This window comes from Oncorhynchus keta, chromosome 29 (genome assembly GCF_023373465.1).
Source record: "Oncorhynchus keta strain PuntledgeMale-10-30-2019 chromosome 29, Oket_V2, whole genome shotgun sequence".
NCBI lineage: Eukaryota > Metazoa > Chordata > Actinopteri > Salmoniformes > Salmonidae > Oncorhynchus > Oncorhynchus keta.
Window position 1 is genome coordinate 25,755,319 of NC_068449.1, and position 18,545 is coordinate 25,773,863.

The following is an 18,545-nucleotide window of genomic DNA, read 5'->3' on the forward strand; positions in this document are numbered from 1 at the left end:
GAGCTTTTTGGTTCCAAACGCTGTGTCTTTGTGAAACGCGGTGTGGGTGAATGGATCATCTCCGCATGTGTATTTCCCACCGTAAAGCATGGAGGAAGAGGTGTTATGGTGTGGGGGAGCTTTGCTGGTAACACTGTCTGTGATTTATTTAGAATTCAAGGCACACTTAACCAGCATTCTGCAGCGATACGCCATCCCATCTGGTTTGGGCTTAGTGGGACTATCCTTTGTTTTTCAACAGGACAATGACCCAACACACCTCCAGGCTGTGTAAGGGCTATTTTACCAAGACGGGGAGTGATGGAGTGCTGCATCAGATGACCTGGCCCCCATAATCCCCTGACCTCAACCAAATTGGTTTTGGATGAGTCGGAACGCAGAGTGAAGGAAAAGCAGCCAACAAGTGCTCAACATGTGGGAACTCCTTCCTCCTTACTACATGATTCCAAATGTGTTATTTCATTGTTTTGATGTCTTCACTATTATTCTACAATGTAGAAAATGGTAAAAATAAAGAAAAATCCTTGAATGAGTAGGTGTTCTAAAACTTTTGACTGGTACTATACATTACGAACATTTTATTTATGGTTTACAGGATATCCATCAAAAAGCAACTACAACGACATGACAAACAGAATGTGGACACGTGCTCGTCGAACATCTCATTCCAAAATCAAGGGCTCCCTTTGCTGCTATAAGATCCTCCTCTCTTTTGGGAAGGCTTTCCACTAGATGTTGGAACCTTGCTGCAGGAACTTGCTTCCATTCAGCCACAAGAGCATTAATGAGGTAAGGCACTGATGTTGGGCGATTAGTCCTGTCTGGCAGTCGGCATCCCAAATAATCCCAAAAGTGTTTGATGGTGTGGAGGTCACGGCTCTGTGCAGGCCAGTCAAGTTCTTCCACATCAATCTCAACAAACCTTGGCCAGGTCAATGAATACGGCTGCACAGTATTGTTTCTTATCGATGACGGTTAAGATATTGTTTAGGACCTTGAGCGTGGCTGAGGTGCACCCATGACCAGCTCTGAAACCAGATTGCATAGCGGAGAAGGTATGGTGGGATTCGAAATGATCGGTAATCTGTTTGTTGACTTGGCTTTCGAAGACCTTAGAAAGGCAGGGTAGGATGGATATAGGTCTGTAGTAGTTTGGGTCAAGAGAGTGTCCCCATTTGAAGAGGGGGATGACCGTAGCTGCTTTCCAATCTTTGGGAATCTCAGACGACACGAAAGAGAGGTTGAACAGGCTAGTAATTGGGGTGGCAACAATTTCGGCAGATCATTTTATAAAGAAAGGACCCAGATTGTCTAGCCCGGTTGATTTGTAGGGGTCCAGATTTTGCAGCGCTTTCAGAACATCAGCTGACTGGATTTGGGAGAAGGAGAAATGGGGAAGGCTTGGGCGAGTTGCTGTGGGGGATGCAGTGCTGTTGACCGGGGTAGGGGTAGCCAGGTGGAAAGCATGGCCAGCCGTAGAAAAATGCTTATTGAAATTCTCAATTATAGTGGATTTATCGGTGGTGACAGTGTTTCCTATCTTCAGTGCAGTGGGCAGCTGGGAGGAGGTGTTCTTATTCTCCATGGACTTTACAGTGTCCCAGAACTTTTTTGAGTTTGTGTTGCAGGAAGCAAATTTCTGCTTGAAGAAGCTAGCCTTGGCTTTTCTAACTGCCTGTGTATATTGGTTTCTAGCTTCCCTGAAAAGTTTAATATCACGGGGGCTGTTCGATGCTAATGCAGAACACCATAGGATGTTTTTGTGTTGGTTAAGGGCAGTCAGGTCTGGAGAGAACCAAGGGCTATCTATATCTGTTCCTGGTTCTAAATTTCTTGAATGGGGCATACTTATTTAAGATGGTGAGGTAGGCATTTAAAAAAAAATAACCAGGCATCCTCTACTGATGAGATCAATATCCTTCCAGGATATCCCGGCCAGGTCGATTAGAAAGGCCTGCTCGCTAAAGTGTTTCAGGGAGCGTTTGACAGTGAGTGGAGGTTGTTTGACCGCTGACCCATTACGGATGCAGGCAATGAGGCAGTGATCGCTGAGATCTTGGTTGAAAACAGCAGAGGTGTATTTAGAGGGCAAGTTGGTTAGGATGATATCTATAAGGGTGCCTGTGTTTACGGCTTTGGGGTGGTACCTGGTAGGTTCATTGATAATTTGTGTGAGATTGAGGGCAACAAGCTTAGATTGTACGATGGCTGGGGTGTTAAGCATGTTCCAGTTTAGGTCGTCTAGCAGCACGAGCTCTGAAGATAGATGGTGGGCAATCAGTATGGTGCCCAGAGCACAGCTGGGGGCAGAGGGTGGTCTATAGCAGGCGGCAACAGTGAGAGACTTGATTTTATAGAGGTGGATTTTTAAAAGTAGAAGTTCAAATTGTTTGGGTACAGATCTGAATAGTAGGACAGAACTCTGCAGGCTATCTTTGCAGTAGATTGCAACACCGACCCTTTGGCCGTTCTATCTTGTCTGAAAATTTTGTAGTTGGGGATGAACATTTCAGAATTTTTGGTGGTCTTCCTAAGCCAGGATTCAGACATGGCTAGAACATCCGGGTTGGCAGAGTGTGCTAAAGCAGTGAATAAAACAAACTTAGGTAGGAGGCTTCTAATGTTAACATGCATGAAACCAAGACTATTACGGTTACAGAAGTCATCAAAAGAGAGCCCCTGAGGAATAGGAGTTGAGCTAGGCGCTGCAGGGCCTGGATTCACATCTACCTCACCAACGGAACAGAGGAGGAGTAGGATAAGGGTACGGCTAATAGCTATGAGAATTGGTCATCTAGAACAGAGAGTAAAAGGAGGTTTCTGGGGGCGATAAAATAGCTTCAAGGTATACAGACAAAGGTATGGTAGGATGTGAATACATTTGAGGTAAACCTAGGTATTGAGTGATGATGAGAGATATTGTCTCTAGAAACATCATTGAAACCAGGTGATGTCATCGCATGTGTGGGTGGTGGAACTGAAAGGTTGGATAAGGTATAGTGAGCAGGGCGAGAAGCTCTACAGTGAAATAAGCCAATAAACACTAACCAGAACAGCAATGGACAAGGCATACTGACATTAAGGAGAGGCATGTTTAGTCGAATGATCTAGTGAGTAGTGAGGTTGGTTGGGGTCGCGCAATTCAGACATCTAGCCGGGCCATCGGTAGCAAGCTAGCATAGGATGGAGGTCTGTTTTTAGCCACCTCGTGCGTTTCCGTCGGTAGATTAGTGGGGTTCCGTGTGGTAGAGGGAATCAATCCAATTGGCAAAATAGATATAGTTATAACGACCCAAGAAAAATTGTCTGAATAGACCTATTCAGATAGCAGCCGATAAGACAGCTAACAATTAGCGGGCCGCAGATGGGCGTTCAGGTAACGTCGCGACCGAGGGGCCAGTTGGATAACTCCCTCGGGCAGATAACATCGGTAGTCCAGTCACGAAGGCCCGGTGGGGCTCCGCATCGGCAGTAAAACGGGTCCGGATAGGTGATTGTAGCCCAGGAGTGGCTCATGGAACTCGTCAACTGGCTAGCTCCGGAATAATTGATGTTTGCACCGGGATCGACGTAAGCCAATAATCACATGGATAGCAGCTAGCTAGCTGCGAGATCCAGGTGTAAATGTCCAGAGCTTGTGGTTGAAATCCGGGGATATGGAGAGAAAAATAGGTCCGGTATATTCTGGTCTGAGTCACGTTGTACAAAACTGCCGATAGATTTTCGAGCTAAAGGATAGCTGATGACCACAAACCGTGGTTAGCTGAATACTAATGTTAGCCACTAAACTGGCTAGCTTCTGGCTAGCTTCTGGCAAGCTTCTGGCTAGCTTCTGGTTAGCTTATGGCTAGCTTCTGGTAAGCTTCTGGCAAGCTTCTGGCTTGCTTCTGGCTAGCTTCTGGTTAGCTTCTGGCTAGCTTCTGGTTAGCTTCTGGCTTGCTTCTGGCTAGCTTCTGGCTAGCTTCTATTGTGGATTTCAGATTTGAGGTAAATAAAGACTTTTTTTTTTTAATTGGTGAGGCGGGTTGCAGGAGAGTGTTTTGAAGTTGAGTTTTTGGAAAATAAAATATATAAAAGATAGGTGTAAATATAGGCGAAGAAAGGTGTAAATAAAGGTGTAAATATATAGACGGGACACGACGAGGACACGACTGTACACTATATATACAAAAGTATGTGAACCCTTTGGAAATACCTGAATTTCTGCATAAATTGGTCATAAAATTTGATCTGATCTTCATTTTATCTCCAATTGCCAAAATTATTATAGCCTAATTAGCATACAACTGTCTATACATAAATCAATACAAATAATTCACAATAGGCTACTAAAGCATGACTTGGACACAGCGGATCATTAGCTTCCTCTAAGGTGTGGATTGTTTTTAATTGCATCGCCTACAGTTGGATGGAAAGGCAGCACGCACAATTTGGGAAGCGTGCATGGCAAATACCAAATAGATGACTGTAGAGTAGCGACTTTCAGTGAAAAGTCGGCATATCACATTATTTAAAAATTCAATCACAGGAAAATATAGTTTGGAAAACAAATGGCTATTGCTGTAAAGTGAAGTCAATGAAAATACTAATCTGTATTTTAGTTAGCAAAATTCTGAACTTAATTGAGCGAAAAACATCTTATTGGCACCAACAGAGAGCATCGGCCGTATCCCCGGTGAGTGCTCACTGCCCATATTCACTATTTAGGCTATCATTGATGGTTCAGTGCCACTTAAAAATTTGTTTTTGGATAATAATTTCCTTCTCCAGTTTAGATGGACGTAATATTATATTTGTGTCTCCCCTTGTCGTAGTCTTATCATGGTTAACATTGTTTTTATTGATCTGTTTGTCAGTGTCAGCGGAGCAGGATACTCTGTAATTTGTCATATTAGAAAAGATTATGACTGGAGAGATGAGCAGAAAGTGAAGTAGAATTGCATGAAATGTGTTTCTCCCATGCAAAGAAAACGTATCTGATATAGCTCAGGCCTCTACGCAATACGCGCTCAGCCATGCATGTCTTTTTTGCGAAACAGTGATTGAATTATATTATTAGTCTAAGTTATGACTATACAATCTACTCATCACAATACGAATATTATTGTATAAAAGTCTACAAATGCAATGATGCATGGAATTCTTTATTATAAAGGTGAACTTATGGTGAAAATGTGCTTCGCCAAACTTGAAACTGACGCGCCGCCTATGCATACTGTCCGTTATTCGTCTTTTTGGCTGAGGAAAAGTAAAATCGACAGTTATACTAACATCTTCAAAGTGCGCGGTAAGGATTACACGTCATTGCATCCTCGATTTGCATGTTCTGTTAAGATTACAGGCAAATCCTTGCAGCACTGGTTTTAGTCACACATTTCAATTTAGCTAGCTAGGTAATGTTAACTACTTATGTCATCATTAATGCAAGCACATGGCCTGAATGATCGATCTGTGGCAACTGTCTTGCTTTTTGCAGATTGCATATTTTAGAAAACTAAATAAGCTAACATAATAGGCTCAGACAGTAAGTGTTCTTTATCACTTTGGCGCCAGTCCACTGTCAGCACATAAGTAGCACAGACTGCTTGCTTGCTAGCTAGCTAACGTTAAGTTAGCGAATGTCATGAGGTCAGAGTTGCTTGCTTGGTGAAGTGTACTTTTGATTATTTACTTATTTGAATAGGCTGGCTGTGGCAAACCAGTCACAGTCAAACCACCATGACCATTCTCACACATTGTGATATAGGGCTTAATAATTATGTTCAATGAACAGCTCGTAGAGAGCCCTCTTCAGGCAACCATTGAACTTATTTTTTTAATGGCTGCAAATGAGCAGACGGATTTGTTTATTCTATGTATATTTAACGGATGTGAAACGCTAGCTTAGTTGGCGGTGGTGCGCGCTAAATAGTATTTCAATCGGTAACGTCACTTGCTCTGAGACCTTGAAGTAGTGGTTCCCCAAGGACCGTGGCTTTTGTGGAGCGATGGGTAACGATGCTTCTTGAGTGACTGTTGTTGATGTGTGCAGAGGGTCCCTGGTTCGAGCCCGGGTATGGGCGAGGGGACGGTTTAAAGTTATACTGTTACATATATAATACTGCTACAAATATTTATGTGAAAGGCTGATAGCGGCCGATAATATCGGTCAACCGATTTATAGGCTCTATCCTAAATATGATTAGGCTATAGTCTACTACATTGCATAGAAATAAATATCTATCACCCATATTTGTCTCCATCTGAAAATCGGCCAGCTCCTAAGAGGGATGGGTCCGGGACCAGTTTTTGCGGGAGCCGGAGGGAGTGGGCTGGTGCAGTATGAAATGCTGCTGGTGCATTAGGGAGCTGAATTAAGAAATCAGTCCCATGCAGATCTCTATTTACATGGTCTAGTTTTTGTTACTTTCTTCTTATGAAACCCAGAACAAAAAGCACCGTAGGGAAGGAGAGGGAAGTATTTTGATGTTATCGTTTGAAATGTAAATATCTGGCTTGAAGCGTAGCCCGGGGGTGCTCTCAAAGGGATGTTAAACTCATTCAAGCACTTCCCTGGAGTCAGGTTTGTGCTGTTATGGAGATTCAGAGAAGCGGTGGGATCCTCAACCGATTCCCTGCCCAATACTGCAGAACAAGCTGTTGAATGGATTTAAGGAATGAATGAATACAGTAGCCTATGTCTAGAATGCAAATAGACCACAGGTGACCAACATACATTTTCATCATACTAATTGGGTATCAAAGCTGCTGCTGTATGAGCCAAAGTGAGAGAGCTGCCCAGAAGGCACCTCCAGACCTGTCTGCGTGAAATCACCAACAGTTCCCACCACCATCATCTCAGAGTCTCAGTCTTAAGGTTTTAAATGTAAAAACATTTTTTGCTTTAGGTTGTCAACATTTTTCTTGCAGCAAGTTAGGTGACAGTTAAGATTATGCACACACACCCATACTCATTACCCAATAGGCACAGAAAGAAAACAAATCTGCAGAAAAGAGGAACTAACCAGTGCTTGTACAGACATTCTTGCATGAAGATGTAGATATTGTAAGACTACTCAGAGGGTTAGTCAGTTGATGATTATCAGCTTTCACATCGCTATGACTCAGGAGCGAGGTTGCTGGGAGAAACTTCTCCACCCAACCAGACACCACACAGAAACAGAGAGTCACGTCTCACGCACAACACAGCATCCACATTTTAACGTTATAGACGGCAGCTTCCTCTGGGTCTGCAGCATGTGTGTGTGTGTACACCCACCAGCCAGAAACATATTCACCTCAAACCAGAAATAACCACAGAGTGAAGTCTGAACCACCAACCAGGGGAAAGGGAGCAGAGACCTGACTGTTGACATGCCTCCCCTACTGAAGAGCAGCCTAGTATAATTAACATTCACTGCCACATTTCAGCAGGGCCCAACTTTCAAACCCCCAGCTGTCAGCCCAAATACACTGGTCTCAGTATCCCTGGCCAACACAGCGTCTGCATCCTCCTTTCTGAGTAACTTCACCAAGGAGTGGAGCCGAGACCAGGCTTTGTTGACTCTAGCTCCGACTACATCGACTCACCTAAGGTCAATATTTTTTTAAAGAAATAATAACAATAATATATAAAGAAGTGCCCACCTTGTACCTATGCTTGTCCTCTGTAGTTGTGTGAAACTTCCTTTATAATGAAGTGGAGTTTAGTACGATACCCCCTCATCAACATAGGCACACGCTACCCCCTCATCAACATAGGCACACGCTTTCAGAGGGCACAATAGTCCTCCAAGCGATAGAATATTGGGATGGCAGGTAGCCTAGTTTAAAAGGTTGCTAGATCGAATCGCCGAGCTGACAAAGTATAAATCTGTCGTTCTGCAGCCTGAATAAGGCAGTTAACCCACTGTTCCTAGGCCGTCATTGTAAATAAGAACTTGTTCTTAACGGACTTGCCTGGTTCAATAAATTGAGAATTTCAGTGAAAACCATCAACACTAGGCTAGGCAAGAAGGCATCGAAATAAAAGTAGCTCTGGGTGAGAACAAACATGTATGGATATTTGGCCAACTGAACTGGTGTTCAGTAAGGTCCCCTTCTCAGTTTTCTAGTGAACAATTATATGAATACATCAACCTGTAGAACCAGTTCAGTGTCCTCAAACGTACCTAGCCGCAGTTCAGCCTAGTGCGTGGTTATTACTGGTTAATAACGTTATAGCAGCTAACGTTAGCTAGCCAGCATAACAAGCTTCCTCAATCGACCTAGCAACCTAATCTCATGAGAAGTCAATAACAAGTGTCAACAAGAAAACATGTGTCAGATGAATTACAAATATTGACTTGTGTGAATTTAACAGAAAAATATTGTTTTAGACAAAATCTCGGCATCAGTCCGTAGCTAGCTAACGTTAATTTAGCTGCCAGTGACAGACTCCCAGTCCCAGGTAGTCAAACCTTACCGTTCTGTTGGACATCCGTTGCCCAACACAGTACAGCGAGGAGTTAGTCCGATTTCAATGCAGTTTTCGATTGAAAACACTGAAAGTTTGTATATATTCTGAAAGAACAAGTTAATTTTTTTGTTAGATCGACTTTGCGAGAACAGAAACGAAGCTCACCGTCTTGTCTCTTGCGCTGTTCTTCCTGACTGACCAGAGGTAGCCGTCACGGCTTTATTGCTTATCGCTGCATAATCGGTGACTAGCTAGCTACATGTACGGGAAGTGATATCTGAACCAAAAAATTATTACATGATCTTCCATGTTAAATAGACGTTTCATTTAACTAGGTCTTATATCTCTAGAAACACATTTGTTGGCTACTGAACTGCTGGGCGAAAATGGCGTTACCATAGTTTCTAAACTCAAGAGGCGCAACATCGCGAGACTTTGGGAACGCTTGCGAAACAGACCAAACAGCCCAGGCCGGGGTTCGAGAAGTCAATAAGAGAAGTGAAGAAAAAAAAAATCTTCCTTAGTTGTTAATCTTCTAAAAATATAAAAGGCACAACCTAAATTCGAGCCAATGTATTACGTAATTAAACATTATATTACTCCAACCTCGTGAAAGTGATAAACTGACAGGTTCTCCTTTTCGTCAAAACAGCTTTATATTGAAGGAGTGCCTTTGATTTAACGGCCATGCGCAGTTCGACGCTAGACGATAGTAGACCCGGTGACGTGTCTACGCATGAGCTTAGCCAGCCAACGTCGCCAACAAGCGTGAACGGGGATTTCTTTTGGAGAAGCAGTTTTAGCCTATCTTCACACTGTACTGTCTTTAGCGTCACAGTCCTCGCGCCCCAACTCCCTTTCATTGATCATGATGTCATCCAGTTCAGATTAAACTGGCAGTGACACTGACATTTATTGTGATAGCAAACTCAAGAGATTTTAGATGGTTTCTATACAGTCTCTGGTTGGCATCACCGATTATATCACGTGAGGGATTTCATTTACTTCAGGTCAGGTTTATTTAGAGTAATACAGTATTGCCATCAATTTGAATGAACGATTGTATGCACAAAAGTGCTGTCATTCAATCAAAACCACAATATAAAACTGGGTGTCAGGAAGCCTAGTGGTTGCTCGTTCGAATCCCTGAGCTGACTAGGTGAAAAAATCTGAGGATATGCCCTTGTGCATGGCACTTTACCCTAATTGTGCCAATGTCACCATCAATAATGTCTGAGCCCTTGGTGTGACGCCACTCTCTGAGGGTGTCTCAGGGGGAGAGTGATATGCAAAAAATTAAAACTTTTACATTTCACACCACACACATACACAAGTTACACACTTGCAGATATGTGAAACAGGACAAATATAAGCACCCCCCCATTTATTAGATGTCTAACCCTCTTCTGTTCTCTTTTCATTCCCGATCCTAGAACAAATGACTGGGTTAGTAAAAGTATTATCATGACAGGTGGGGGGAGTGTTGTGGGAGTTCCTCACTCAACTGTTGCACCAAATCAAATAAAAGACCAACACTAAGGTGAGAGAATAGAAGATAACGTATTTAATGGAGTATCATGTGGTAGGGCCGCCTTTCTTCCAGCCTCTTCTCTCAGCAAGCGTTCTCCAGACGCTGTGGAAAGCCACTCTGCCCATAAGCAAGGTGATTGTGAAGTTACGTCTGTACCAATCCCTGTCAATGAGATGTAGGGAGGGAAAAGAGACAACAATACCGTAATAAATAGGAGAGAACTCATTATATTCACAGAATGGCTTGCTTATGCACATACTAGTTTTACATATACAGCAATGCCTAGTTAAATAAAGGGTAAATAAAAAAATGTTGACTCTGAGCATGAGTTATATCACATTAATTAATAATGATATTTCAAGACCTGCTATTGATGACCTGCTATCCCCCCCCCCATTAAACAGTAGGAAGATACAGGGCATCCTTTTGCACCTGTTTGATGAACTGTAAGCAATAGTTCCCAAACTTACTTATTGTAATTGGCATGTCTTATGCAGTTTTCATCCAGGAAATGTTTGTAAAAGACTGCCATTTCTTCACTGTTTAAAGCCCTTTTCCTTCCTGAGAAAATATAAGGAACAATAAACATTAGGACACATTCCAACCACCCCCCTGTCATCCATCAGTTTGATATCCTTCATAATTTCAAATCACAATATCAGCTAACCTTTCTCATCCCTCTCAGTCAAGCCTTTCTCCTTCAGTTGTGAGAGGACGAATGCATCCTTCTCCTAAATGAGAAAACAGAAATAGCCTTTGAACACAAACAAAGTAAAAAATAATAATTTAAAAAATGTCTACACTACTACAGTACTGGAAAAATATGTATATATATTTACCTCAATATTTGAGATCAGTGAAGTGCTGCCCCCTGGTGGACAAAATGTGTTGTCTAAATTCTAACCTATGAACAGCCCTTAGCGGTGCTATATTGGCCATATACCACAAACCCCAGAGGTGCCTTATTGCTATTATAAACTGGTTACCAGTGAAATTACAACAGTACAAAGTCATTTTTTGCCATACCCATCATATACGGTCTGATATACCACAGCCTTCAGCCAATCAGCATTGAGGGCTTGAACCACCCAGTTTATAATCTATTATAGCTAACTCAATACACATTTACTGAAGGGTTTTGGCTTAGCTTGGCAGTTACAACTTCGATTACATTTCATTTTGGGTACAATGAGGCTTATGCTAGCCAGACACTACTGAAATTAAGTAAAATCAACAAGAAAATCACAGAAAAAGTGTATAAACAACAGCTGAGCTAAGTAGTAAATCATTTGTGATTGCACTACTGCTTTAGGTGTCTCTGAGATGAGTCAACAGATAATTAAGGACACTGTTGAGTAAATGGATAATTAAGGAAGCAAACCTTGTTGAAAGTGATATTCTGATTGGTCCAGAATGCATGGTTCCAATCCTCCGTCTCTTGCCTCAAGGTTCTAAGCTGCTTCTCCAATTCAGTCTCATTCTCAGGGATGTGGTATATGATTGGTCGCAGGTTTGACAGCCTGTGAGGGGGACCAACCCAGTCATGCTTAGATTCAGCAGCTGGGATGAACTGGGATCTCTGTTTAAATGAAAAATAAAACATCCTAAATCATGTTACTTCTATAAACAGACAGTACACAGCAAAGGGGATGACACATAGGATGTATTTTAACCATCCCCTCATATCAATTCAATATTTAAAGCCAGGCAATGTTCTTATTAAGGGGTTAGGTTATTAAGTGACAGTATAGGCTGGTAGCGCCTTGCATCATTTGAGCTTAGTTTTATGACATCATTATACAGTACCAGTAAAAGGCTTGGACACACATACATTGTAGAATAACAGTGAAAACAAAACTATGAAATAACACAAATTGAATCATTAGTATCCAAAAAAAAGTGTTAAATAAAAATACATTTTAGATTCTTCAAAGTATCAAGCCTTTATCGCAGTGCTAGCTGTGCCACTAGAGATTCTGGGTTCAAGTCCAGGCTCTGTCGCAGTCTGCCGCGACCGGGAGACCAATGGGGCGGCGCACAATTGGCCCAGCGTCGTCCGGGTTAGGGGAGGGTTTGGCCGGCCGGGATGTGCGTGATGGGACGACTAGCGACTCCTGTGGCGGGCTGGGCGCAGTGCACGCTGAAACGGTCGCCAGGTGCACGGTATTTCCTCCGACACATTGGTGAGGCTGGGTTAAGTGGGCATTGTGTCAAGAAGCGGTGCGGCTTGGTTGGGTTGTGTTTCGGAGGATGCACGGCTTTTGACTGTCGCCTCTCCCGAGTCCGTACGGTAGTTGCGGCGATGAGACAAGACTAACTACCAATTGGATACCACGAAATTGAGAAGAAAACGGATTTTAAAAAATAAAAAAATGTTTTAAAGGAGCCCCCCTTTGCCTTGATGACAACTTTGCACACGCTTGGCTTTCTCTCAACCAGCTTCATGAGGAATGCTTTTCCAACAACCTTGAAGGAGTTCCCACATATGCGGAGCACTTGTTGGCTGCTTTTCCTTCACTCTGTGGTCCAACTCACCCCAAACCATCTCAATTGGGTTGAGGTCGGGTGATTGTGGAGGCCAGGTCATCTGATGGAGCACTCATCATTCTCCTTCTTGATCAAATAGCCCTTACACAGCCTAGAGGTGTGTTGGGTCATTGTCCTGTTGAAAAACACATGATAGTCCCACTAAACCAGATGGTTAGTGCCTTGAATTCTAAATAAATCAGAGTGTCACCAGCTAAGCACCCACACACCATAATACCTCCTCCTCCATGCTTCACTGTGGGAAACACATGCGTAGATCATCCTTTCACCTACTCCGCATCTCAAAAAAACGACACGGCGGTTGGAACCAAAAATCTCACATTTGTACTCATCAGAATAAAGGACATATTTCCACCGGGCCTAATGTCCATTGCTCGTGTTTCTTGGACCAAGCAAGTCTCTTCTTATTATTGGTGTCCTTTAGTGTCCTTTAGTAGTGGTTTCTTTGCAGCAATTTTACCATGAAGGCCTGATTCACGCAGTCTCCTCTGAACAGTTGATCTTGAGATGTGTCTGTTACTTGAACTCTGTGAAGCATTTATTTGGGCTGCAATTGCTGAGGCTGGTAACTAATGAACTTATCCTCTGCAGCAGAAGTAACTCTAGGTCTTTCATTCCTGTGGCAGTCATGAGAGCGTGATGGTTTTTGCGATTGCACTTGAAGAAACTTTCAAAATTCTTGACATTTTCCAGATTGAAAGAACTTCATGTCTGATGGATTGTAGTTTCTCTCTGCTTATTTGATCTGTTCTTGCCATAATATGGACTTTGTCTTTTACCAAATAGGGCTATCTTCTGTATACTACCCCTTGTTACAACACAACTGATTGGCTGAAACGCATTAAGGAAAAAAACTCCACAAATGAACTTGTAACAAGGCACACCTGTCAATTGAAATGCATCCCAGGTGACTACCTCATGAAGCTGGTTGAGAGAATGCCAAGAGTGCGCAAAGCTTTCATCAAAGCAAAGGATGGCTACTTTGAAGAATCTGAAATATCAAATATTTTGATTTGTTTAACACTTTTTTGGTTACTACATTATTCCATATGTGTTATTATTCTACAATGTAGAAAATATTCTAAATAAATAAAAACCATTGAATGAGTAGGTGTGTCCAAACTTTTGACTGGTACTGTATAAAGCAGAGTGACATCCTGCATACAGAAATCAACAATTCAATTCTGCCAACCCCTATTGGCCTTACCAATTTGCACCCTCTCTTTAGGCATGTTCACATAAGGAAGAGGCAATAGGAGTCTCGGCAAATATTTTGGTAAGCAGGAAGTCACCCTATTGTTATTTTTTTTTTGTTTTTGTTTTTTAAGTCGCCCTATTGTGTATGGTGATGCCATGACTTGTAGGAATGTAAGCAGTAGGAATACGCTCTCTCCTGGACCCTTACACGAACTCTGAATTTGTCCTGCTAGGTGGCCTAAACTGGGACGTGTTTAAACCACTTTACCAAATTCTAAAGCAATGGTACTCCCTACATCGTTCTCAGATTATTACCAATCCCACAAGGCATGACTCCAAACACCCAGAAAAGGCTACTCTCATTGATGTTATCCTTCCAACGAATCCTAATCGCGATCACTGTTTTACAGCTTGTTTTCGTAATGGCTGCTCAGTGAAACGACCTGTCCTAGACGCTTGCTAATAAAAAAAACTTTAATGAGCAAGCCTTCCCTAATGACCTGGCCACTGTAAATTGGTATAGAATCAGCTTTATCCCCTGTGACGAAGACGCTTGTACCTTCTTTCTAAAATATTTTCCGTGTTATTGTTAAAAAAAAAACAACACACCCCCATAAAGAAAATGATCATTAAAAACAGGTTCATCCCCTGGTTCGACCGATTCCCCTTCAAGAATTCCATTTGGATAAAAAATCGGCATACGCTAGGGCTGGGCGGTATACCGTAGTTTATGATATACTGGTATTGATGCAGGGACCGGTTTGGGTTTTTACTTTACCGTCTATACTGGTATTTGAATGTTTGGTTTGTTAAATGTGATACGCCATGTGTAATGTCAATTTGTATAGTTTACTTCGCTACTTGAGTCATCTCTCTTCGCTCTTTCTCTCTGTCCTACTTTCCACACATACCTAGCCACGCCCCCTGTCACTCAAGGAGCGCATTTGTTGTTCCTCAACGAGATACTTGCGTTCAGTCTGCATGGTCAATGCAGCACATGCAACAATGTTGATGACAATGCTGTTTTCACTTTGCTTCTTAGTTGATTAATATTATCGTTCTATAATGCCACTATTCGTTTATGTTTCTTACATCAGCAAACAGCTAGTTTGTATTTTCTTAGCTAGTTGCCGCTAATTGCTAGCCGATAATGCTAATAGCTATCTAGCTTGCTAATACATTCACTGAGTAAAAGCAAACGTAGCTAGCTAATACAACCTGATAATACCAATGATGGTGTTGACCTAAACTAGCATTTTTGTGCAACAGTATCTTCTAAATCAAAGAGGAATATGTTAGCTATATGAAGTAGCTGAGAGAAAACATGCAAGGTAGCCAAAGCTTATTGGGTCCCCTAGGAAACACGTATTAACAATTTAGTTCTTACCCTGTCACAATAACTCCTCCCTGGTATTTTAATTCGTTTTCATCTCAAACAGTGTATTCAAATTTCCCACCATTTTATTCTAACTATAGAATTAGAACAGGAGTTATATTTCCTTGAGTCCAACAGTTTTGCTCTAATTTGCAACATTTGGTTAAAAATAAGTCCTAGATTATTTGCCCATATCGTGCAGCCCTATGTGGCAGTGTGGAAATTCTCTCAATTGAGCAGTGGTGTAAAGTACTTAAGTAAAAATACTTTCAAGTACTACTTAAGTAGTTTTTTGGTATCTATACATTTTTTGACTACTTTTACTTCACTACATTCCTAAAGAAAATACTGTACTTTTTACTCCATACATTTTCCCTGACACCTAAAAGTTTGTTACATTTTGAAAAAGCTTAGCAGAACAGGAAAACGGTCCAATTCACGCACGTGTCAAGAGAACATCCCTGGTCATCTACTGCCTCTGATCTGGAGGACTCACTAAACACAAATGCTTGGTTAGTAAATTATGTCTGAGTGTTGGAGTGTGCCCCTGGCTATCTGTAAATAAAGATAAATAAATATGGTGCCATCTGGTTAAGGACTTTAAAATCATTTTTACTTTTGATACTTACGTATATTTTATCAATTACTTTTGATGCTTAAGTATATTTCAAACCAAATACTTTTACTCAAGTAGTATTTTACTGGTTGACTTTCACTTGAGTAATTTTCTATTAACGTATCTTTACTTTTACTCAAGTATGACAATAGGGTACTTTATCCACCACTGCAGGAAATGCAGAAATGATAAGTACTGAACTTAGTTTGGGTTGAAGTTGAATTGAAGAGTATAAAACAATCAGAAAGGAGAAAGACTCATTGAAATCACTTAGAATGTATATGCGTTGCCACCCTAGGATCACTTACTAATCATAAAGCATATGTAAAACTTGTATTATTCAAAAACTAAAAATATCGTCCAATTCTTTTTTTTAAAAATACAGTGATATAATATTTTGGCCATATCGCCCAGCCCTAGCAAATCAAATTTGATTTGTCACATACACATGGTTAGCAGATGTTAATGCGAGTGTAGCGAAATGCTTGTGTTTGTAGCACACACATACTCAGGCTACTCAGGCTGACTGGCTCTCATTCAGGCAAATGAGAAATAAGTGCACTTGGGTTAGTTCTAGAAAACAGTTAAAGACCTGGAGAATAAACCCTCCTCCTCACAGCTGCCCATGTCCCTTAATGTTGATGATGTGGTTATTACTGACAAGGAGTACATGGCTAAGCTCTTTAATCACCACTTAATAAAGTCAGGATTCCCATTTTACTAAGCCATGCCTCCTCGCCCGTCAAACATTTCCCCATCTCCCACCCCTTCTAATGCAACTAGCCCTGATGCTCCTGCCTCGCTACAAAGTTTCTCCCTGCAGGCAGTCACTGAGTCCCAGGTGCTAAAGGAGCTCCTTAAACTCCTCCTTTAAAAAAAACGTCTGGGTCAGATGGTTTAGACCCTTTCTTCTTTAAGGTTGCTGCCCCCATCATTGCCAAGCCTCTCTCTGACCTTTTTTTTTAACCTGTCTCTCCTCTCTGGGGAGTTTCCCATTGCTTGGAAGGCAGCCTCAGTGCATCCTTTATTTAAATTAGGAAATCAAGCTGATCCTAACTGTTATAGCCCAATTTCTATTTTGCCCTGTTCATCAAAAAAGTGTTGGAAAAACGTGTCAATAATCAACAGACTGGTTTTATTTATCTCTATGGTATGCAATCTGGTTTCCGCTCCGGTTATGGATGTGTCACTGCAACCTTAAAGGTCCTAAATTATGTCACCATTGCCCTTGATTCTAAGCAATGCTGTGCTGCTATTTTTATTGACTTGGCCAAAGCTTTTGACAAAGCAGACCATTCCATTCTTGTGGGCCGGCTAAGGAGTTTTTGTGTCTGAGGGGTGTTTGGCCTGGTTTGCTAACTACCTCTCTCAAAGAGCGTAGTGTGTAAAGTTAGAACATCTGCTGTCTCAGCCACTCTCTGTCACCAAGGGAGTACCCCAAGGCTTGATCCTAGGCCCCACACTCTTAATTTACATCAACCACATAGCTCAGGCAGTAGGAAGCTCTCTCATCCATTTATATGCAGATGATACAGTCTTGTACTCAGCTGGCCCCTCCCCGGATTTTGTGTTAAACGCTCTCCAACAAAGCTTTCTTAGTATTCAACAAGCATCCTCTGCCCTTAACCTTGTTCTGAACATCTCCAAAACAAAGGTTATGTGGTTTTGGTAAGATTAATGCCCCTCTCCCCACTGGTGTGATTAGTACCTCTGAGGGTGTAGACCATCCTACCCATGCTAGATTACTGAGACATAATTTATAGATCGGCAGGTAAGGGTGCTCTCAAGCGGCTAGATGTTCTTTACCATTCGGCCATCAGATTTGCCACCAATGCTCCTTATAGGACACATCACTGCACGTTATACTCCTGTGTAAACTGGTCATCTCTGTATACTCATCACAAGACCCACTGGTTGATGCTTATTTATAAAACCTTCTTAGACCTCACTCCCCCTATGAGATATCTACTGCAGCCCTCATCCTCCACATACAACACCCATTCTGCCAGTCATATTCTGTTAAATATCCCCAAAACACACACATCCCTGGGTGTCTCCTCTTTTCAGTTCGCTGCTGCTAGCGACTAGAACGAGCTGCAAAAAAAACTCAAACTGGACAGTTATCTCCATCTCTTCATTCAAAGACTCAGTCTTACTGACAGTTGTGCTGTGTTGTCATGAGTTGCTGCCATGCAGTTGTCTTAGGTCTCTCTTTATGTAGTGTTGTGGTGTCTCTCATCGTGATGTGTGTTTTGTCCTATATTTTTAATCCTAGCCCCCGTCCCATCAGGAGGCCTTTTGCTAGGCAATCATTGTAAATGATTTGATCTTAACTGACTTGCCTAGTTAAATAAAATACATACAAATTCTCATCAACCAACATTAGCAAACAATGCTTCTGGAGGTAGGTCTCTCAAACTCGGACCAGAGACGTGCAATAAAGAAGCACATGAAATCAACTCATTGATGAGAAACTAGCTAGTGAGTGGCCCACGCACCTTCACTGAGTTCCCTTGCTTTGTTGGTTCACTCGAACTGCACCGACGACTGGCGTTCGCTGATATGCGCCGCATATGCAATGGACCTAAAAGATTACAAGGACATAGTGACCTCCGCAGAAAATATCCTGTCGTTTTGCCACTCATTTCAGGGCCTCTTCTACAATGTATTTTACAGCATCGTCGACATTCTAGACGTAAGTAACATGAAAATAGCCACTGTTTAGTTCGTCTGTGACCAACTTGCAACGCTACCACGTGACAGAGAACGTTCCATGTACTTCCTGTATTTAAATTAGGTTGGACGACCAAGGTATATCACAACGTCTTTCTGTTTACTTAGT

The 18,545-nt window shown here is 41.9% G+C and overlaps 2 protein-coding genes across 14 annotated transcripts in view; both read right to left on the reverse strand.

The window, feature by feature from the left end:
- Positions 1-9,090, reverse strand: part of LOC118362597 (kinesin light chain 1-like) — a 34,036-nt gene extending 24,946 nt beyond the window's left edge. For 5 of the 13 annotated variants that reach the window (XM_052486327.1, XM_035743043.2, XM_035743044.2 and 2 more), the window contains exon 1: positions 8,444-9,082. The gene's annotated coding sequence lies outside the window, so the exon portion shown is untranslated. Of the gene's footprint in view, positions 1-8,443 lie in introns of all 13 variants that reach the window. The other 8 variants (XM_035743038.2, XM_052486328.1, XM_035743042.2 and 5 more) reach the window with 6 other exon arrangements.
- An 888-nt stretch (positions 9,091-9,978) lies between these two features.
- Positions 9,979-18,484, reverse strand: LOC118362603 (cytochrome c oxidase assembly factor 8). The gene is made up of 5 exons (XM_035743076.2): positions 18,202-18,484; positions 11,350-11,547; positions 10,636-10,699; positions 10,439-10,529; positions 9,979-10,130 (listed from the first exon to the last, which is right to left on the reverse strand). Exons 1-5 carry the CDS (start codon positions 18,346-18,348, stop codon positions 10,013-10,015), a joined length of 618 nt encoding a protein of 205 aa, XP_035598969.1. The 5' UTR covers positions 18,349-18,484; the 3' UTR covers positions 9,979-10,012.
- Positions 18,485-18,545: the final 61 nt, after the last annotated feature.

Coding starts and splice junctions, on each gene's coding strand:
- LOC118362603 (XM_035743076.2), bottom strand. CDS start 18,348: ATGAGTGGCAAAACGACAGGATATTTTCTGCGGAGGTCACTATGTCCT. Junction 11,548..18,201: donor AGCAAGGGAACTCAGTGAAG/GTGCGTGGGCCA, acceptor TCATTTAAACAG/AGATCCCAGTTCATCCCAGC. Junction 10,530..10,635: donor GACTGAGAGGGATGAGAAAG/GTTAGCTGATAT, acceptor ATATTTTCTCAG/GAAGGAAAAGGGCTTTAAAC.